Source organism: Equus przewalskii, chromosome 32 (genome assembly GCF_037783145.1).
Source record: "Equus przewalskii isolate Varuska chromosome 32, EquPr2, whole genome shotgun sequence".
NCBI lineage: Eukaryota > Metazoa > Chordata > Mammalia > Perissodactyla > Equidae > Equus > Equus przewalskii.
In genome coordinates this window covers 12,506,790-12,529,508 of record NC_091862.1, presented here as the reverse complement: position 1 = coordinate 12,529,508, position 22,719 = coordinate 12,506,790, and the positions used below count along the sequence as shown (strand labels likewise).

Sequence of the window (22,719 nt, the reverse complement as noted above, 5' to 3'; positions counted from 1 at the left end):
AGAGCACAACTTTTTCTTTAAAGTTAAAACTTTAAATGTGGTAGAGTAGTAAATGGTCCAAATTGTGATATGAAGATCTTATAACATGTTATAGAACTTAAATTTTTAAATGCTGATAAGGGATTGCTGCCAAATGAACACAGCAGAACTGTTTCATTAGTCTTTTCTCCCCCCCTTGTCTATCAGATATTTGATTCAAGTGGCAGCCACGGATTTTCTGGAACTCAGCTACCTCAAAACTCCAATAACTCCAGTGAGGTAAACTTTGCCATGGGTGGCCGCCATCTTGTTTTTACATTGACAACACAAATGCTACGTTAATTGGGGAATGCTAGTTCAAAAATCTTTACATCAATCGGCTGAAAATAAATTAGAATTCAAATGGTCCCTATTAGGTAAATAAGAGATATTCTTGGAATGCCAAGTATGTTTGGAAGTATCTAAACTCATCTTAAAATTAAACTCCATCTTAAAATTAGTGACGTGACTGAAGTCAAAATAGCAACTTTCACTCATGCTTCCCTGTTCCTCAGCTCAGTGAACCCAAAATTGCATTTTCGTCTCAGGGTTGTCAGGAATCTTCACACAGATAGTGCAGCCGTGCTGGGGATCCGCAGCCTGTGCATCTCCGGGTGCCCTCGGTGGAGCTGAGTACAGGGTCCCCTTCCAGTCTCCACAATCCCTCCTGACTGAACACGTCCTCACGACTATTTCTGAGTGGAATTCTAGAGTAGGGTGGACTGCCTGCAGGGGCTCGTGCCTCTTCTTTGTATCTTTTTCAAACCCACAGCTTCCCCTTAAAAGCTGTGTTTCCTGTTACTGATCTCTATCTCTATCTTCTTCTTCACCAAATTGTTTATCTTGGATTTTATGTCCAACCAACCTCTTAAGTTATTTCTTGAGGTTGAAACCTGATTTTAATTTATGCTTTCGCAGCGGCAGGCAGTACCATTTAATAAATTAACTGGGGAAATCAGTGAATTTAGTTTGAAAAAACTGAGGCACGGTGGTTAGACAGCGTGATGGGCTCTGGGAGGTGAGTGAGGAACTTTTTTGGGGTGATCCTAAATTATGCAACATAGCCGCCTCTTCTGCCTTCAGGTGAGCTTGGCCGGAACTGTGGGCCCCGAGCTGCTCGGTGGGCCATGGGTATTGTTGAAACTGCTCCCAAGGGCATCTTTGCCTGAAGTGTCTTGAAATGGGGTAGCAGTTTCTCCTCGAGACCCTATCTCCCCGTTCACCTCCCATTCGCAGAGGTCAGGACTTCGAGGGGGCAGGCAATGAGAGGGAACAGCTTGGGCCGGAGGCCGTGGTGCTGATGTTGGTTCTCTGTTCTCAGCGCTTTCCTTTTGCTGGATTTGACCAACCATGAGGCCACACGGAAGCCAAAACCAAACCTTCCTTTTTATAAATCATACTATCAAAATGGCGGACTTGTTATAATAAATAATTTCCATTCCCTCCCCTTTATTTCTGTACACGTGCAGAGCCTATTTCAAAATCCACGTCAAATCACACTGTCCTCTGGGCATTTTACTTGATTAAAAAAAAAAATTATATCACTGTTATTTGCTTGGTTCTTACTAGCCTTTACTGTTAGTCATCCTACCAGATATCTGTGTCCTGTCTCCCAGGCAAGCTTGCAGTTAAGACCCTTGCTCTGCTTAGTTTATGTATATCTTCTGATTATGTATATATTCTCCATTCATAGCACGCTGCTAAGGATATAGTATTGTTTAATAAGTTTGCCTATTAATTGTCTACATTGGAGGTAAGTCTTTAGTGTTTGAGAAGAACTGTTTGATCTACAATAAAACCCCATAATTTTAAGGTTGTATCTCTCCCAGCATTAAATAATTTAAAATTCTTACTTGGAAAGTTAAGAAATTATATCATCAAAGCACTTTCTATTAACAGAACTTATGTTAGACTGAAAATAAATTTTGCTAAAATAGCCATTAATGGTCAGAATTAAGCTTAGTGCTTATTTAAATTGGGCTCAAATTACCAAATGATTTTCTTGTGATTTAATCAAGTCCCATGGGTGCTGTAACAGGTGAGAGGAAGGTATTATTGCATCTGGTTTTGAAGGCATATGCATTTAAACATTTATTCCTGTTTATTTTAACTAAGCATTGCTTCTGGTAGATGGACACCGAAGAAATTCCTGTGACTTATTGGGCTATTTTAATGGTGTATTTATCATTTCTATACTGTAGTACTCAGATAACAAGGTTTAAATTGAGTTGTAAATAGAATTAAGGGTATTTGGTTTTTTTATAGCTCTGGGACTTAAAATTCTGCCTGTAGCTGGTTGAATGATTAATTTTTTTTTTCACTTGTTTTCCTCTGCTAATCATTCTTGGAGAATATTTATAACTTGCACAAACCATTTATTTGTATACAGTCAGTATATTGTGTCCACTAGCGTAACACAGAAAAGCAGTCATTCCTGAGCCTCGGGAGGGAGGGGGTCTCAGGCATTTTAAAATATTCCACTCTAATTGGTGCATCATGTCATAGTCCAACAGTGAGTCACCCTAATTTGAAATCTGTTAAGGTTGGAATAAGGCCAGTCTTATTTGAGCATTTTTCAAAGGACACTTTGGCTCGCCAAAAATGAAAGCTTTTCATAGTGTCCTTCTTCATGAGTAATAATGAGTCTCAATCAGCATTTGAAGGGACGTGTTTGTTGTGGAGATTGTGACAACAAATCCCCCACTGAGGCTCGGGATGGCAGCTAACCCAGAAGCTTCATTGCAGAAACTGTGAAGCCCCTGGGCCTTGGCTCTTTCTCCTGGAAAATTGGCTTGGGGTGTCCCAACTTTCTGTGGCAGCGAGTGAATGAAGTATTGTCGCGTTAGTCATTAGCTCCAAACTGGAAAAAAAAATTGCTAATGTTGGTTTTTTAAATGGAAAATATGAATGAAACTACTTACTCTTAACCATAAGATAGTAGTCTGTTTAAATGGAATATTAATATGGAATCCTACATAACATAACACACATACAGATAGACAGATGCATAGATAGGTCTTTGTTTTCTTTCCATATTAACTGATGTTTGGGCATCAGCCCAAGAGGAAATAAACACTTTCTCCTCTATGACATTTGACTGTGGTTAAGAAAACCAAGAGGGTGTTAACTCCTTTTGTGTTTTCTCCTCATCTCACTTGCTAATCGACTCTCCTTTTATCAGCAACTGGGGTGTGGGCCCATTTGTGACAGCCAGATTGGGATTTTTGCTACTCACTTCTCTTCAGTGATCCAAGTAGTAATTACAAGGCATTTGATCCAAAAGCATCTGCTGTGAGAACACACGGAGGTTCAATTTTCTCTCCTTGAGGCACACCGAGTGTGAGTAATTTGCCATGTGCTTTCTGGACCATTAATGGAATAGTGGTAATAAATGCTTCTGCAGAAGTTGCCCTACAAGGAGGGTTAAAGTGACTTGTGAACCTTGACTAGTTAGTCTGCAGCGGCCATGGCTGCAGTTCAGGGATGTTGTTCCCATTTTGTGCATGGCCAGTCAGAGCTGGACCGCGGCGGGGACTGAGCATCAGCGGCCACCAGAGCTCCCAGGGTTTTGAAACAACGGATGAATCTCGTGCAATTCTTCACAGTGGCCATCAGTGAATTCTGCAAAATAATTCCGCCATCCAGCCTGAACTTCAAAAATGTTCTTTTATATTGTTATGGCTCTTTCCAGTTTGTGTACCTTCAAATGCCGTCCCTTACACCACTCTGCTGACCTCCCCGTGAGGCTGGTGTTTTTTAGCCCCTTTTAAAGGTAAAAAAACCGAAGCCAGAGACATTAGATAACCAGCCCAGACGAGGCTAGGATTTGACCCAGATTGTCTGTCTGTTATATTTTTGCTGTCTCAGTTTATCTTCTCCAGGAACTGGAAACCTTGAACAGGCTGATTGGAAACTCATGTTTAGGGGAACAGGCAAGGTGGAGTTGGAGGGAGGAAGGGTTTGAACAGTCTTGACAGAAGTAGCCACCATGGACTCTGGGTGAGCGGTTAAAAGACGAGTTTAACGGAGCACCTTTGAGAAGGGTGAGCCAGGAAGAGAGTTTTCCAGATGGCTCAATTTGTTGTGCTTATTTTCAAGAGTCTCTGTTCCTTTTTTGAAAAAGAACGTAGGAGATTGTTTTATGTGGCTTATTGAAAATAAAACTTGTGTGTTTTCAGCATGGCCAGCATTGACCCTTGAAGGAATCAATCTAGTTTTCTCTCCAGCCCAAGGGGGTTAAGCTTACAACAACCTGGGAGATCTGTAAACACCAAATGGCCTTTTCTTTTTCCAGTTGTAATTCATTAATTAATCAGTTCACATTCTTGATGCTTCCTTTGAATAACCAGGTTTTACCTTTCTTTAATTGCATGTATTTGTGAGATAATATGTGTATGTGTGTGTGTCTTACGCACAGGAAAACACTACATATAAATTTTCATTGCAGGATCTCTTGAGAGGATCAGAATCTTCCGTGTCCTTGCCTTTGATAGGCATCTTCTCTTCTATATTCACTTGACCTTAGGTCAAGTGTAGACTCAGGAAGTGATTCCTCAGAGCAGGTGTAGGCACAAAGTCTTGTTTAGTTGAATATGATATGAATATATCTTTGGTCTTTCTTTCCATCTCTGCATTTACCCACATACTTTTATCTTGTCTAGGACTTCTTCCCCTTCAGTAACCTTAGTAATCTATAATTCAATAATCAAAAATCTGTTAATTTCTGTTCTTAAAACTTTAGAGGGGATTAAGAACTTGACACTGTATAAACAGATTTGAATAACATCCTGAAAATGGACAGGTTTTACTTCCCAAGCGTATGTATGACTGAATATCTAGTTGCATCAGTTCAACACCCATGCATTGGGTGTGTTCTGGGTGTAGGATGCATTGTGTTAGGGCTGAAGGAGGCTGAGAATGAGAAAGACAGAGCCTCTGCTGTCCTTCCTCTTAGCACCCGGGGGCATGAGAGCACCTAAAAATGACTGTCAGGTGGGCTGGGCTTGGCTAAGTGCTATACCAGGGACATAGAGAGTAGACAGATAGAACTGAGTGGAATTGAGGGTAGAGGTAAGACAGCAGGAGAGACAGAGTGAGAGGGGGTAGAATTCGAATTAAGGTTGAAGGGTATAGATAGTCTCAGCACTGGAGCTGTGAGGCTGGTAGAGGAGATTGAAGTGAATGAGGGCCTGGAGGCAGGAGAGTGTGAGGAATGTCAGGTGAGCCATTTTGTCCAACTAGAACGTGGGGTGTGTCATAGAATAAGAGAAAGGAATGGAGAAAGTTGGGTTGCATCCATTTTCTGGGGAGGTGACTGCCAAGCTGATATTTCTGTAGTGTAGTGGTGGTGAGCACAGCCTCGCAGCCAGGTTTCCAGGGTTCAAGTCCCCACAGTACCACAGGCACAGCTCACTGTGTGAGCTTGAGCAAGTTTCTAGAACTTTCTGAGCCTCATATTTCTCACCTGTTAAATAGAAGATCAGGACTGTGCCTACCTCAGAGGGTTGTGAATAAAGAGGGGACTGACAGCATGTCAGAAGAGGCCCCCGTGTCATACAGTCTCTCTTATGGACAGTAAGGGATGGGAACAGGATGGCGGGTACAGATCGTTGTGAATTTGTATTTCCCATGTCCCTCCCCCACCTGTCCATCCTCAGTCACGTTTTTCCTGGCTGCTCTACAAAGTGCAGAATTAAATAGCTTTGTGGCAGTAATCAGTCCATTCGACTTCCTTTGGGCCTGGCTCTCTGTGTGGTTGCGTACTCTACAGTGACCTCTGCTGGGGTTTTCCTTTGATTCTGAGCAATCGTGGCTTGAGAGGTGGGGCTGCGCCTTTAAGGCCTGCCTGCTTGTGGCTGATGCACTTGGTGGAAATGACTGCCCAGATGAAAAGTATCTGGAGGCTGAACCAGAGAAGCAAGTGCGGTCCACGTGAGATAGGACCCTTCAGGAGAAAATGGTGTCCGTGCTGGCTCCCTGCATCCTTGACTCAAGGCACCTGTTCTTCTGTCTCTTTCTTTTTCTTTGGCAAGTGAGGTTCGTATTCATTCTGGGCTGTGATCATCTTTCCAGGAAAGTGTACAGAAAGTGACAGATCCGTGACAGATCCAGAAATGTCACTTCAAAGATGAGCATCACATTTAAAAAAAGACAACACAGAAAGATAGATTCTTCCCTTGCTTTGCCTAAACCTATTGTTTTGAATTTCTTTATCTATTATAGTTTCTTAATCTTGTGTAGAAGAATCTTTTGCCTTGTGTTTTTTATATAAAAAAAAAAAAGTACATGGAATTCAAGGTAAAATCACCCATCAATGGTAACTTTAATGTAGGATGAGTGGGATACAATAATGTGATGGTATTGAATCTATATGTAACATTGTCTGTTGTATAAAGTGTTTTCACGTAGAGGGCCTCCTTTGCTCACAAAAATTTATATTGTTAATTAATAAAATTATTAATAATATCCCCTTTCACAGAATAGGAGACAAGGCTTAGCAAGGTTCATGTCCTACCCTACTGCTGGTTAAGTGGTTGAGTTTGTGACTTGGGCATCAGGTCTTTTGATTTCCAATCCCCAATTCTTTTCTTTTCTTTTCTTTTGAGGAAGACTAGCCCTGAGCTAACATCTGCCACCAATCCTCCTCTTTTTCCTGAGGACGTTTGGCCCTAAGTTAACATCTGTGCCATCTTCCTCTGTCTTATATGTGGGACGCCTGTCACAGCATGGCTTGATGACAGTGCGTACGTCCGTGCCCGGAATGTGAACCCGAGAACTCCAGGCCGCCAAAGTGGAGCATGGGAACTTAACCGCTATGCCACTGGGCCGGCCTCCCCAAGAATTTTCTTGACCACCAGACTAATACAAGAACCTAACCAGAGGAAAAACATTTCTGAGTGGCTTAATAAATGTTAACTCTTTTTGTTTATAAGTCATAGAAGTACATATTAGCACGAGGTCATTGAATTCCTGTGAGGATGAAGTTCAGGAAACTCAACTTCTTTGGGAAAAGCTTCCTGAAGGTGGTGTGTTTGGGGATGATTTCTAAAAGAGTGACTAGATGTGAAATAGAATAGAAAAAAAAATGTCCCCAGGATTAGGGGTTGATTTTAAAAAACAAGTAGAAATAGGAGAGAAGGGAAACGTGCTTAGATTAAGTGCAGTGTGGGGTTAGGCTGCAGGCAGGCGTCAGTGGCCGTGGATGAGAGTGTATGAACATTAACTGGAGTTGTGGCTTGGATGCAGAATTGTCAACCGACAATTCTAGAGCAGGAAGAGTGGATATCGAGCAGCCTTGACCTCGACTGCACTGTCCTAACTTGGGCTGAGAGACAAAGGGCATCGTGGCTGGAGCCCGGGACAAGGAGTCAAGTGACTTCCACTCAGGCTCCCCGAGCTTCCGTTTCATGTGGGTTAAATGAATGAGGACATGTTGGCTTGTCTGCCCCAGACGGTTGTGAGGAGTATGAACAGGCCTACTACAAAATACGCCATCAATTAAGGGGACGTTATTTCAGTAGTTCCCCTCATTTGTTTATCACATCCATCTGCATTTTCTTTTGGTGTCTAAAAACAGGTGGATGAACTTCTGCATCTGTATGGCTCAGCAGTAGATGGTGTTCCTCACGACAACACGTGGGAAATCCAGACTTACATTCACTTTCAGGATAATCAAGGAGTTACTGTAGTGATTAAGCCAGAACACAGAGTAGAAGATGTTTTGACTTTGGCATGCAAGGTAATGGATTTTGCTGCAGAAATATACTTCTGCATAATCATTGATGTTGTACTCCTATGCTTTCTGTATGTGTGTGGTATTTAAGACCTCACTTTCTACACTGGGGGACATAGTAACATATTTATTAATTAGCATTCTCCTCCTCCATCTTGTAGGAGAATGAGTCCTTAGGTCGTGACCTCTTGCCTTCATGAAGAACCTGAGCTGTTTTCCTGAAATTCTATATATGCCTTTATATCTAGAATACTTACGAAGTCTGTTGTTATTTGAGTTACTTAGAGATGGTGCTCTCTAAGAAAGTGGCAGAAACTTTGAAGTCGTTTGATTTAATCCTAAATAGTTTTGCCAAGTTTCTCTGGATTAAATGAGTCACTTGACATCATTCACAGTTCTTCATGGAGACTGTTATGAGATGATGTTTTACTCCTTATTTAAACTGGGTTTTATTTCTGAAAAGGAGGTTCATGATGAGTCTTAAAGAGAGACCACTGAGATAGATGAAATAGACTCAGCAACAGAGCAGATGTTTTCAGACCACCAGATGGCGTCGTAGAGCTTAAACATTTGTTTTCAGAGAAAATGCAATCAAATGTATGAAATGGTTAAAAAAGCATGTGGGGTTTGGTAACTCTTTACCATGTACACTTAAGAGATGTGGATAATATTTAATTAGTCTTCCTTTGTCACTTTGACTTAAGCCTTAGGATACCAGACATTTATACATGTTGCTTATATTCTTACGAACTTAATTTCTCTTTACTCCATTATGCAAGGTTTTTATTCAGGCAGCCAACAACATTGTTTCATACCAATGATATCTATTATTAAGTTGATAAATTTTCTAAGTGATAGAGGATGTCAGAAGTAGTGGATCAATTAGCCCAGTTAGAGCATAGGCAGAAGATCATTTCCCACTGTTGAAAATGTGTATGAGAGAGAAAGAGTGAAAATGAGAGTGAGAAAGAAAGAGAGAAAAAATGTGTAGATGTGTACACGTTTTCCTTTTGAAAAGTTTTTGGAGTAGGAAATTCCCAATTCTGAAGTTTGTAGAATATGAGATTGTTCACATTTCACAAATTTCTCTACTTTAGTAATGGGAAACAACGTACAATTAGGTACAACCAATGTATAAAGAGAAAGCATTTGCTGAGATGTTAAGATATATTCTATCGTGTTAAGCAATATCATTTAGAGAAAACAGTCTTAAAAAGAATTATTTGTCCCTTGTTTCCTTTTTTGCACATTTAAATTCGAGCTCTTATATAGGTTTAAACTCAGCAAATTATATATGGTATTTCCTTTAGAAACCTCCACTTCGATTTTTAATGAACCGTGATGAATTTAGAAAGAACATTTAAAATCCGAATAACTGTCTTTTTCTTTCTAGATGAGGCAGTTGGAGCCCAGCCACTATGGCCTCCAACTCCGAAAATTAGTCGACGAAAACATTGAGTGCTGTATTCCTGCGCCGTATGAATATATGCAAGAACAGGCAAGTGTGTGTTTGCTTTAGAAAGGGAATTGTTTTTCAATTGAGGCAATGTTGGTTTATAACATTATATAAATTTCAGGTGTATGTCATTATATTTCGATTTCTGTGTAGACTACTTCATATTCACCACCCAAACACGAATTACCATCCATCACCACACACGTGTGCCCTGTCACCTTTTAGAAAGGGAAATTTGAACCACATCCATGGCCTCTTGATTTTAAAAATATGGAATTTGGGGAGAAAATACTGTTTACATTTGGCATCCAGTTTGGACACAATCTAAATAAATTTCCAAGGTATCCTGACAGCCGATCCTCTGATTTTGTTGTTTTTACCTTTTGTAGGTTTACGATGAAATAGAAGTCTTTCCGCTAAATGTCTATCATGTGCAGCTCACGAAGACTGGGAGCGTGTCTGACTTTGGTAAGCAGAGCTCCCTGCTCAGAGAACGGTGCTGTCCATCTCTGCCTAGTTTGCACAGGATCTTCGGACCTAACTTTTTTCTTTACGTTTACATTTCGGAAACTGTGACCATCGTCTCCTTTCATTTCTATTTATTTACATTGGCAGCCTAAAAAGATATGTATTAATGCTAGGCCAAAATGCCAAAGGAATGGAAAGGAATGAATATAAAAATTGACGAGAAATTTGAAATGATGGTGATAATGACACCTACAGTGAATTTACTGTGTGCTCAGTTCTAAGCTGATTAACTCATGATGCATATGACAGTTCTTTTCATCTCGGTGTCTTAGCTTTTCCAAAAGCTCTTGGCTCTTCATCCACCTGGAATTCTACCCTTCACTGCTTCCCCTCCCCCACCCCCTCCTCTCTGATTGCATAAACCCCATTGTCCTTCAAGTACTAACTAAAGGTCTAACTTTCTTGAAGAAGCCTTCTCTGATTGCTTTAGCTTCAGTTTAACAATTAAGGGTCAGTGTTACCCAAATCAGTTTGTAGGACAGTTGTGTGCCACATAACGACGTTTCTGTCGGTGAGGGACCACATATATGACGGTGGTCCCATAACATCAGTACCATAGAGCCTGGGTGTGTAGTAGGCTGTACCATCTAGGTTCATGTAAGTACAACTCTGTGATGTTCGCACAACGATGGAATCGCCTAACGACACATTTCTCAGGACGTAATCCCATTGTTACGTGATGCGTGACTGTATTTACTTCTTGCATCTCTGTTGTCTGTATTTAAACTTGGTTTTGAGCTCTTTATAGACTGTGCTCATGTCTTAAAGTTCATTTCTATCTTTCATTGTCTTTTACCGTAGGAACTCAATAATTCGATAGTGATCAATAAATATCTCCATAGAAAGGCTATCTCTTATCTTGTTAAATATATTGATATATAATTATTTCCCTTATAATGACTCAAGCTGATCAAATTCTAGTGGTCGTTTACAATATGTTAAGATTTCCTTTTTATGATTTGTTCTTTGTTTCTTTGTTTTAAAATCGATGTAATTGACTTGTTCTTTGTTTCTTAATTTAAATAATCTGTTTTGACCCCAGTGTTGCGTTGGGTTTTCCTCTGAAGCGCTCTGAGCATGTCCTCTCTATTTCTGTTGGCCTTCACTCCACTGTCTGTCGTCACCATTTGTGAATCTTCTTTGTATTTGAGTGACTGAAGGACTGGATGAAGATACTTGCAAAGAGATGTTTTGGTGACCACAATCTGCCAGGCTCTGCCTGAGGCACAGAGGAACAGGGGAACATGCCATTCTTCCTGTTGCCAAAGAACTCCCAGTGTAATGGGACCAAGACAGGGAAGCATGTGCTCCCAACTGTGGAATCAGAGAGGAGGGAGATGCATTTAGAGAAGGACAGAGCTGTCCTGAGTTTCCCATGGAGTCACATTTAGGGCAAACGCTGTATCCATCCATTTTACCACCCACTGAGAGTGCCTGACCTCATGTAGAGTTGATTCTTAACAAATATTTTGTATTGAACTGAATTTAGTTTACTTCAATGAGAGTGTATTTTGGTTTCAACTTAAAAAAAAATTGTAATTGTGGTAAAATACACAGGACACAAAGTTTACCATCATGACCATTGTTAAGAATGGTTAAAAATGCTAGTTCCATGACACTGAATACTTCCACATTGTTGTGCAAACCATTAACATCTCTAGAACTGTTTTCATCTTGCACAACTGGAATTCCTCATTTCTCCTCCCTCCAACCCCTGGCAACCCCCATTCTACTTTCTGTCTCTTTGAATTGACCTAAGTACCTCATAAAAGTGGAATTATACGGTATTTATTCTTTTGTGACTGGCTTATGTCACTCAGCTCAGTGTCCTCGAGGTTTGTCTGTGTTGTAGCACGTATTAGAATTTCCTTCCTTTTTATGAGTGAATAATATTTCTTTGTATGTATATACCACATTTTGTTTATCTGTTCATCTGTTGATGGACAGTTAGGCTGCTTCCACCTTTTGGCTGTTGTGAATAGTGCTGCTCTAAACATGGTATATGGTCTCAATTTTTGAATCAGGTTCTGCACTCATATTTCTTTCTTTTTTTTTTTTTTTGAGGAAGATTAGCCCTGAGCTAACTGCTGCCAATCCTCCTCTTTTTGCTGAGGAAGACTGGCCCTGAGTTAACATCCATGCCCATCTTCCTCCACTTTATGTGTGGGATGCCTGCCACAGCATGGAATGCCAAGCGATGCCATGTCCGCACCTGGGATCTGAACCGGCAAACCCTGGGCCGCTGAAGTGGAATGTGCGCACTTAACCGCTGCACCACCGGGGCGGCCCCTGCACTCATATTTCTTAAAGCTTTAAATCTGATGTGTTCTTCTTTTTCTGCACCTGCTAGATATCTGTGCTTTCAGAACTGTTATAATTTAGACTTTTTCAACTTCAACATACCGTACTTATGAGAATAGATGTTCAAGGAAATACTGCTGATTCAGTTGGAGAAATTAATTAACATGATGAATTTAGGCTTGTTTTTCCCTTTTATTTTCATTCCCAGGCTTTGCAGTGACAGCACAGGTGGACGAGCATCAACGTCTCAGTCGAATATTTATAAGCGACGTCCTCCCTGACGGCTTGGCATATGGGGAAGGTTCGTGTGGCACAGAGTGTCTCTGTTCTCTCTTAATTCAAAACTGGGGAGTACAGGCTGTCTAGTGAAATTTTCTTCTTACAGTTTTGTCAGAAAATGGTTTCTCCTAGAATTTTAAAGAAAGTAAACTTAATAGTTTAATTGAAAATGCATATGCATATGTATATATATAGAGAGAGAGAGAGGGAGAGTATTTGTGTGTGTGTTTTGAGAGAGAGTATGTACATACACAGAGAGAATATACATTCATATGTACAGATGGATGGAGAAAGAGAACGTGGGAGCCAGCCAGGCAGACACAGATAAAACAAATGTTATTTCTCGGGACATTTAACATCAGATAAATAGAGGAACAGTTAATTTGGATGGCTCTCAAATTGTTTCCCCTTCAAACTACTCCCTCTAATAATAACCTTGAGAGAGCTGGAATTTGGGTTTTTTTACCAGTGGCATCTAAATACTATACATTTTGGCCCTTTCTTTGAAGATAGCAACAGAACGGTCCCTAAGAGCACCTGGTTTGCGTTTGCAGCCATCTTTCATCTTAAAACATTTCTCGCAGTAATCTCTCTCTTTTTTCTTGCGCTGTTTCCCCTTCCTTGTTCTCAGGGCTGAGAAAGGGCAATGAAATCATGACCTTAAATGGGGAAGCCGTCTGTGATCTTGACCTTAAGCGGATGGAGGCCCTGTTTTCTGAGAAGAGCGTTGGACTCACTCTGATTGCCTGGCCGCCGGACACAAAAGGAACCCTGTGTTCTTCCTGGTCAGACAGTGACCTGTCCTCAAGGGACCAGAAGAGTCTGTTGCCCCCTCCTAACCAGTCCCAACTTCTGGAGGAATTCCTGGATAACTTTAAAAAGAACACAACAAATGGTCAGTCTTTCTTCTTTCTTCCTTCTTAACTGCTACAATCAACAACTAATATTTTTAGGCTGTGATTTTGCTTGCAAACTTATTTAAGCTGTTCAAAGAATGTTTTCTCATTTATTAGGAGAAAAACAAATGCCAGCCAAGGTGATTTGATAGAAATTCCATGCATTTCAGTAATTACGACACTTTCATGAAAATACAAAATTGTTTTTGTACAAAATAACATTCTTTAAAATTGCAGAATCCAAAAAATCACCTACGATATTTAGCATTGTAATTGCTTTGTGATTGAAGGCAGATGAAAGCCAACATAAATGGCAAAGTTGATTTTCTATTCTGTTGAATCTAAGGCAAAAACATTTTACCGTAATCTCTTGGGTTCTTAGGATAGTTGACATAATTCACTTCTTCACCTCTTTCATTAAGTACTACTTTGTCAATTAACTGCAAACTTTTAACGTAGGCCAGGGCTTTTAAACTTTTGTGACAGCCTAGAAATGAAAAGTTGTGCGACAGTTTATTTTTCTAAAGGTAAAATTTCCATGTGAGGAGATCATTTGAAAGTTTGAATTTCTGAGCTTATCATTCATGCGTGTTTCATGTATGGCAGTCAAATAAATCAGAGTCTCCAGCCGATACTGGAAACCTGTAATTTTTCTCTGTATTCCTGGAGGGAGCTGGTCAAGCCCCCGAGGGTCGTTATGTTACAAGCACACAAAGTAATTTTTATGCTTAATTACAATGATAACAGATTTCCAATCGAAATCTCTGCACAATTACCAAAAATGAATGAAAAACACAAAAGAGAAGTTGTTAGGCTAGATTTAATTATAAAGCAAGTTTATTACGTCATTTTTGGAATTAAAAAATCAGATTATAAGATTTGTGATCCAGGAAGACACATAATGCTTTCTCCTCCTCTCTGGGGGCTTCGCTCCAATTTAAAATACCATTAAATCGACTATTGGCATATAAAAGTGAGTGTCATAAAACAAAAATTATGATGGAACTAATTAATTACTTGGTTATATTAGGGCCATGATTCAGCCACCCCGGGCTGCTGTTACAGCCCTGAGTATTCCATATGACACATGCGTGCATCCATTCATTGGATTCATTATTCTTGAGGGATGCATTCACTGCCTCTTACATCTCTGTGTATTTTATCATGATAAGAAATCACTGCAGACTCATGACGCTTTTGGTACTTGCAGAAATAAATTTCTATAGAAGCAGCAAAAGTGGCAAATTTACCTTTTTTTAAAATAAAGATCAAGCAGGTCCCTTAACCACTTTATTTATTTATTTTGCAAGGAAACGGAGTCAGAGGAGGTCCTGGGTATGTTAGTAACTATTGATTACTTATCTAGGGAGCCATTCTGATGATAGAGACCTTTATAACTTACCTAAGGAGTACCGATGTCTGTGTAGACAGAAGGCTTAGCTAGTCTGACTGTGGCCGGGTACCTACACAGCTGCTCTTCCTTTCCCGGACGGCGCTTTCCCAGCAGCCAGGAGAGAGCCGCTGACCACTCCCGGGTTTCCTGGCGAGACTGCGTGCCCTGCGGGGCTGCATCATTCTCCCCAGCGAGCGCACCGCCACATCTGCCTGGGGTTGTGCTGTCTGTCTCATTGACTGTTCCATAGTAATGTGCTTGTGTTGGAAACAAAACAGCCACGATACACTGCTTCCCCAAACCCTTTGCAAATGTGGAATTTAATTTTTTCCTTTTCGAAGTGGTTGTGTAGCTTGCAAAGGAAGTTAAGTGCCTGTGAGCGAACATCTCAGAAAGAAGTCTGCTCATTTTTAAGGTTGGGGGAAAAGAAACTGGGGGGGGAGTAGGTGAGACATTGAAAGATGAAAGAGAGCAAGAAGAGCCAGTCTCTCATTTGTGCATCATATCTCGATTACACGGAAAGCCTGCATTGTGGAAACCGATAGGTGGGTGGGGTGGTGATGAGCGCTCCGGCTTCGAGTCAGTCCTGGGTTCGAGTCCTGGCCTGTCCCTTACCCATGTGCCACCTTGGGGGCAGCTGTCAACCAGGGATGTATGGGCATAGTGGACACCCCAGCTTCCTTATACCCTGCTGAGACAGTTCTGAGGTGCATTCCGCAATTCTTCAGTGGCCCCGGGGAATTGAGCCCTGTGGGCACAGCAACCTCGTTTTCACACCTTGTATGGGCTTTCTTCCTTTCCAGTCTCCCCGGCCCTATTCCCTCACTTGAGTTTCTTGGGATCACTTTCCAAATAAACTTCTCTTCCCACGTACTTGGCTCAGACTCTGCTTCTGGGGAACCCAAATGAAGACACTGAGCCTCTGTTCCTCATCCGGAAGATGGGGCTTGCACCCTGCCCAGGGGGTCGCTGTGAGGTTGAGGGAGTCCATGTCTGCCCGTGTCCCGCCCAGCTCCTTACATGGCAGGAATTCTGAAAACGTAGTTCTCTTCTTCCCCCTCCTGTGTAGCTTAACGTTTTATTAAAAATGACCTTGATTTGCTTTCACAATGAATTAGAAAACAGCAATCATTTTCTTGCTAAAAAAAATGAAAAATTGCACAGATAAAACAATTTAACTGACTTTGGAATTTTTTTCATACTACTTTGAATTATACTTAGCCGTGGTTCTTTCAGAATCTCCTTTCCCTAAATTTCACGTTCCCTCGGCATTACCAGAAGTCAGCCTGGTGCTTGAAAAGAAGGGAGATTTTCCCGTTTTGTTTTCTAGAGAAGATAATCCTCTGCGTGTTAATAAAAACCAAACAGCTGGCTATCTGGCAGGGAGGACCTGCTTGTTTTTTTGTGTGTGTGATGAAGATTGGCCCTGAGCTAACATCTGTTGCCAGTCTTCCTCCTTTTGCTTGAGGAAGATTGTCCCTGAGCTAACGTCTGTATGAATCTTCCTCTGTTTTGTATGTGGGACATCGCCACAGCCTGGCTTGATGAGCTGTGTGTAGGTCCACGCCCGGGATCTGAATGCAAACCCCTAAACAGTTGTTCTGGGCATATCTTGACTCTCCAAGTTGAGTATTTACTGCCCTCTATTGGGTGTTTAAAACGTGTCAGGCTCTGGGAATAAGCTCCATCGAGTTCAGGGCTTTGGGTCTATTTTGGGTTTTGGTCAGGTATCCAGAAATTGACATTTGTTAGCTTTAGACTCTTCATCAGGTTTAAGCAAAAAAGCCACACCCCTTCTTATTGTTTATATACCTGACTGAAAGAAGTGTTGGTCACACTGCCAAGGAGCCCTGGCAGTGACTGGGTTCCATGCTTTTCTAGAAAGGAGGCATCCCCTGGCATTTGAGACTCAATGAGATGTATACTGTTTAGGGAAATGTTGCTCCTACTTCCTGATGGTGAGCTTGTGAAAATGCAAATTCCTGCGTCCTGCTGTCAGAGAGCCTCCTGCAGGGCGTGTGGATCCCTCCATGGTTAACCAGTGCTCGCTCACATGGCCCCGTGGTGGTGGCTGTTCATCTAAGGGAGGTAGAGCCGAACCTGAGCACAGGAACTAGACTTTTCTGAACCCTTCTGTGCCAAGGTTTTGAGCATTAAATGAGATAATATGTGTAAAGTTGTAGCAAATGATAGCTACTGTGCTCGTGTGTTGTTATTCTCTCCATTAGGGGCTATATATCCAAACTTCTACCACTGTCCTCTTTGGTGGCTCAGAATGCAGCGAGTTGACTTGCTGGCTCACCTCGTTTGTTCCTCAGCCCACCCTCAGGGGACCCTGTCCCATTCAGCAAATTGAGTTCGCTGAGAAGCAAAGAACTTCCAACAGTCACGGGCCTGGTTGTGATGTCCCTCTGACACTCTGGGAGGAGCCGAACAGACTGGAATGCGTCCAGAATCGATGAGTGTTCAATATTAAGTTCCTCTGTTTCCTTAGAAATGAATGACTATTTGATTCTTGCCTCTGAGGGTTTGAAGTTCGGTTCTTGTTATCCGCAGTAGAAACAGAGGGAATGTCTATAGGCTGTGTTTGACTTGACCGGAAATATCATGTGTAAAGACTTTTCATGGAGAGAATTACTTTTACCGCTGGAATTCCCCAAAGAGGCTGGTGTTATTTTTGAGCCAACAAGGCCACCATTGAAGGGATTGGACGCACCAGCCCTGTTTATACTGGGTTCCTGTTAATGCTGTTTTTGTGATTTATATGGAAAATCCCTTTTCTAGTGTATGCCATCTTTTGAAAAATTCCAGCGGCTTTTAAGAGAGCCTCGTTGGGCATAGAGTTCCTGAACAAAGTCTTTATGTAAACATTGAACTTGTGGTGGCATTAATATAGTCTCCATCTATAAACAGCTATTAATACTGCATTGTTAGGATTAGGGGTGTATTTAACAGGAGAAAAAATAGAAAAGACCTATGTTCCTGTGCCCATTTAGACAGTAGCAACCCAGCAAATGCTTACCAGATGATGAAGGTAATTGCAGCCCTAGGATCTTTTTTTAACCTCCCACCCCACTTTGAATCACTCCCTTTTTAAATTGATGTATGGCTAGTGCACAGTCTCAAGCTACCAGAAGCCACTTAGATGCAAATTTACTTTTTGGACTGAATTGCTCCTGGGAATGTATGTGTCCATTATACAGCTTTTCACCGGGGGAGGAATTCCAGAGCCAGCTGTGATGTGGCAAAACCACTGATTTCCTGTTTATGAGAGCGATGGCATTTTTGGCTTCCAGAGCCTGGTTTAGGATGACTAACAGCATTCAGCGCAGAGAATGCTCTGTTTGTGTGTAAAACTGCTATGACCGAGTCTGGCTGGCTGACACCCCAGATCCTCAGATGGAAAAACATATTAGACTTCCTAAAGATGGTTGGTGCATTTAAATAAATTTTTTTTTTTTTTAAATCTGAGTGGGAAATATCAGCTTTGCCAGGACACAGAGAACTTTGCTCTCAGGATTCTTAGTTATAACACCGTTACACGTATAACAGTGCTGAAGGAGTCTTCAGTTTCATGAGTGGACGTGAACGTGTGGCTTTCCATTAGCAGTAGAGGGAATTAAGTTCCTTAGATATTAATTCCCTTACAAAAGCTAGTGTTATTGTGGAATTTGTTTCCCTTTTTCTGAATCTCAGTCATTCATTTATTCACTTGTTTACTTAACAAATAATTACTTTTAGCTAAATGTTGTGGGTACATAAAGATGAATCAGACATTATTTTGTGCCCTCAAGAAGCTTATAGTTGAGAGGGAAAAGGAAAACACTTGTCAATAATGATTCACAGTTAAAAAAATACCACTTTTCAATAAGGAGAATTAGAGGTCCAGCTCAGAGGTGTAATTCCCACTGATTTTTCTGTTGATTTTGAGGAAAGGGGTCCAAAAGAGAGGCATGAGAGTCAGAGAAAGGTTAGCATTTGATCTGAGCACAGGGGTTGGGTTGGGAAGTGTGGGGGTGGGGGGCTCACCTAGAACCTGGAACCTGGACACAGGCTAAAAGCAGAGGTCACCTGGCAAGTGTGTGACTGGGGAAGAAAATTGGAAAGTTCGTTGGGGAGAGATTGTAGAAAACTCTGAATTCCAGGAATGTGAAAAAACTAGCAAGTATTGCATAACTTTCCCCTGCCTATGTAAAATGTAGAGGATTTGTCTGGTCATTTAATGGCCACTAAAGTGTGGCTTGAGATGCTTCCAGGTAGATAGTCTGGCTCTCGCATACGAGCTTTATTATTCCACTCTTGTAGCTTCATTCCTTTGGGTCTTAAAGTGTTGTTGTTTTTAATGACCAAAAGTTCCTTGTAAAATAAATACTCAAATAAATATTTTGGAAGCAAGAATGAATAAGTGAATTACTGTCAGTGCCCTATAAAACTGAAGTGCTGGGGCTGGCCCTATGGCCGAGTAGTTAAGCTTGTGCGCTCTGCTTCGGTGGCTGGACTTTGCTGGTTCAGATTCTGGTCGTGGACCTACACACTGCTCATTAAGCCATGCTGTGGTCATGTCCCACATAGAAGAACTAGAAGGACTTAGCACTAGGATATACAACTATGTACTGGGGCTTTGGGGAGAAAAAAAAAAGAGGAAGATTGGCAATAGATGTTAGCTCAGGGCCAATCTTCCTCACCAAAAAAAAGCATGGGAAAAAACCATGAAGTGCTCCTCAGCATTGTGAAGCCCTATCCACTAATGGTGTGGTCCTCACAGGTCACCGTTAGGGGTGTAGCAGGAAGAATAACACCTCCCTGGCCTGTAGTAGGGACAGCTGAAGTCCCCATAGCAAGGAGGACGAGGTAGTGTTGGAGCTGAGGGAGAAGCTGGTAAATAAGGTTTGCCAGCATTTTGAGTAAAAAGCAGTTCTATCTTCTCTCTCTGAACATCAAATACAGATTCAGCTTTCAGGTGAAAATCTACAGAATTTCTCCAAAGAGCACGGTATGAAATTTCTGTTGCATATGTCACTTTTAATAGCCATTTGAGAGTTTGGGATGACTGGATCACACAGAATCCTATGCATGCAGAGCGGGCCACATTGCTCTGAAGTAGTAGTTCCTTGGAGCTGTGTTAACTGTTGGAAAGAGGAAGCTTTATAGACTGTCACATAAAGGGAGAAAAGAGATCTGACTGTTTCTGTGGCTGTTACGAGTACGAACTGCTAAATGGTGCTTGTCTGCATTTCCATTTTTGTTCCCCTTCTTTCGTAGTGGGCTTAAAAGTGAATTATAGTCCTGGGGCCAGCCCAGTGGCATAGTGGTTAAGTTTGCACACTCTGCTTTGGCAGCCTGGGGTTCAGAGATTCGGATCCCAGGCATGGACCGAGCACTGCTTGTCAAGCCATGCTGTGGTGGTGTCCCATATAAAATAGAGGAATGATTGGTGCAGATGTCAGCTCAGGGCCAATCTCCCTCACAAAAAAAGAAGAAGAAAAACAAGAATTACTGTCCTGACTTTATTCCTCCCTATGAAGAAATTGAGACCATCAGGAAGGACGTCTCCTTTCAGCTCTCACTTCTATGACAGCTATCTTTTGACTGTACTTTTAATTTTTTGGATTGGTAATACATGTGCGTGGTTCCAGATTCCAGCAGTATCAAAGTTTAGTGAGTGCTAGAGAAGTCCCCCTAATCTATATGGTGAAGTGGTTAAGAGCAAGGACACTAGCTGGACCACCTGGGTTCAAGTCTTGGCTCCAGGCTCACCCTCTTACTAGCTGTGTGACCTTGGTTGCAGTCACTTGCCCAACCAAGTGACTTCAGCTCTCTGTGCTGAGGTTTTGCAACTTTGAAATAGCCTAGGATTCTCATCAGATGAATGAGCTAATATTTGGCAAGAACTAGGTTGTGCCCGGCACATAGTAAAGGCCACATAAGTGTTTGTTAAATAAATAAAGTAGATAAATTTCTCCCACCAGTTCCTCTCTCAGAGGTGATCATTGTTGTTTGTTTCCTTCTCATCCTGGTCTGGAGACTGAAATGGTGGGGTATTTCTCTGCTTTTTCTTTTGGCTACATTATCTTCATACATGGCTGCAGTAGGCAGATAATGGCCCTCCAAGAACATCCACATCCTAATTTCTGGAACCTGGGAATTTGGCAAAAGGAATTTACATGGCAAAAGGGACTTCAAAGACGTGATTAAATTAAGAATCTTGAGATGGGGAGGTTATCCTGGATTATCTGGGTGGGCCCAGTGTCATCATGAGGGTCTTTGTAAGACAGAAGCTGGAGGGAGAGTCCGAATCAGAGAAGATGTAATGACATAAGCAGAGATTGGAGTCATTCAGACCTGTGAGCCAAGGAATGCAGGCAGCTTCTAGAAACTTGGAAAAAGCATGGAAACAGATTCTTCCCAGAGCCTCCAGATGGAATACAGCCCTGCGGACCCATTTTAGTTTTCTGCCCTCCAGAACTGTAAGATAATAAATTTGTGTTTGTGTGGCCACCACTGGGTTTGGTGGCAGAGATACAAAACTAAAAACCCACAGTCCCCACCTTCAGGGTGTACAATGGGGGGCGCAGGGCAGACGTGTGAACAGACAGCAATCACCATCCGCCATCATAATTGCTGTAGTTCTGCAGTTCCTCAACTTGTTGGTCTCCAAATCCTTTATTGCATAAAATTATCAGGGACCTCAAAATTAATTATGTGGGTTACATCTATTGATAATTATGGTATTAGAAATTTAAACTGAGAAATTTAAAAAATGTTTATCTATTAAAATTTATTTTAATGTAACAATAATGAATCTACTTCATGTTAACACAATTAGCATTTCTTTTTTCCTGAGGAAGATTTGCCCTGAGCTAACATCTGTACCAATCTTCCTCTATTTTGTATGTGAGCTGCCACCACAGCATGGCTGCTGACAAGTGCTGTAGGTCTGTGCCTGGGAACTGAACCCGGGCCGCCAAAGTGGAGCACGCCAAACTTAACCACTAGGCCACGGGACTGACCCCACAATGAGCGTAGTTTTAATGAACTAGTTCTTCAAACCAAGGAAAAAAATCAGTGAGAAGAATAACATTGTTTTACATTTTTGCAAATCTCTTCAATGTGTGTCTTGAGAAGACAGCTGCATTCTTCTGTCAGCTTCTGCATGCAGTCTGTTGCAGTGTATTGTTTTGCTGGAAGTGGTATCAAGAAAATCCAACCTCACATAGATTTGTAGTTGGAAAAGGGAGAAGTATTTTAATAATCTTTTCAGATAATTGTGGATATTCTTCTTTACTATTACACCAAAACTCAACAGTGGTAGTTTTCTCAAGGTTAGTTGCAGTGTGAATCTGAAATATTACTGGTGGACTTGTCTTCCTTGGTCATGTTACAATCCATTGGCCTGTCTTGCACTTTGACTGGATCCATTACTCATGTACGATTTTGTAACATTCAATGATTATTTGGAAAATATTCGGTCACTAGGTTATGCCGATCTTTTGAATAAGGACATGTCATTATTCAGCACTAAAAATCACATTCTTTACCGTCACAACCAATCTCACTGGAAAAGTCTTGAAGTATCTAGAAGCTGTCAAACTCACAGTGATGGCCACAAGTTTTCCAAGATTTTTTTTTTTTGCTGGAAAGTTTGAATTATATCTACAAATACTGTCAGTTTTTTTTTCTTGGAAGTGAAAGACTTGCTTTCTTTATTTTAAAGAAAACATTTTCTTTAAATATTTGTTTTTTGTTGTTTTTTCAAGTAAAAAATGTGTTTTGTGAAAGAAGCAACAAGTTCAGCTTGCAACACAATCATTGTAAATGCTTTTTCGAGAAACAGCCATTGCAGACGAGCTGTATGGGTACTTCCCAAACACGTTCCCAAGAGTCGAGATGTAGTAAAATCAATCATTTTTACTGCTTCATTGAGGACATCCTTGAGTGAACCTGGCATGTTTCTTGATATAAGCATGTGGTAATGAAGCATGTGGAATGATGACCAGTACGGTTGGTACCACTTCCTTGACACAGGCTATGATGCCAGCAGATCTACCTACCCCTGCCCTGCGCCATCAGGGCAAATGTCCTCAGAGAGAAAAAGGCAAATGGCATTTAGTATTGT

General features: G+C 41.3%; 1 protein-coding gene across 6 annotated transcripts in view; it reads left to right on the top strand.

The window, feature by feature from the left end:
* Positions 1 to 22,719, top strand: part of TIAM2 (TIAM Rac1 associated GEF 2) — a 234,327-nt gene that overhangs the window by 155,288 nt on the left and 56,320 nt on the right. For 3 of the 6 annotated variants that reach the window (XM_070603134.1, XM_070603133.1, XM_008526379.2), the window contains 6 exons: positions 187 to 258; positions 7,595 to 7,756; positions 9,144 to 9,248; positions 9,596 to 9,674; positions 12,244 to 12,336; positions 12,946 to 13,209. In XM_070603134.1, the coding sequence (XP_070459235.1) occupies positions 187 to 258; positions 7,595 to 7,756; positions 9,144 to 9,248; positions 9,596 to 9,674; positions 12,244 to 12,336; positions 12,946 to 13,209 (775 nt within the window). The remainder of the gene's footprint in view (positions 1 to 186; positions 259 to 7,594; positions 7,757 to 9,143; positions 9,249 to 9,595; positions 9,675 to 12,243; positions 12,337 to 12,945; positions 13,210 to 22,719) is intronic. The other 3 variants (XM_070603135.1, XM_070603136.1, XM_008526380.2) reach the window with 1 other exon arrangement.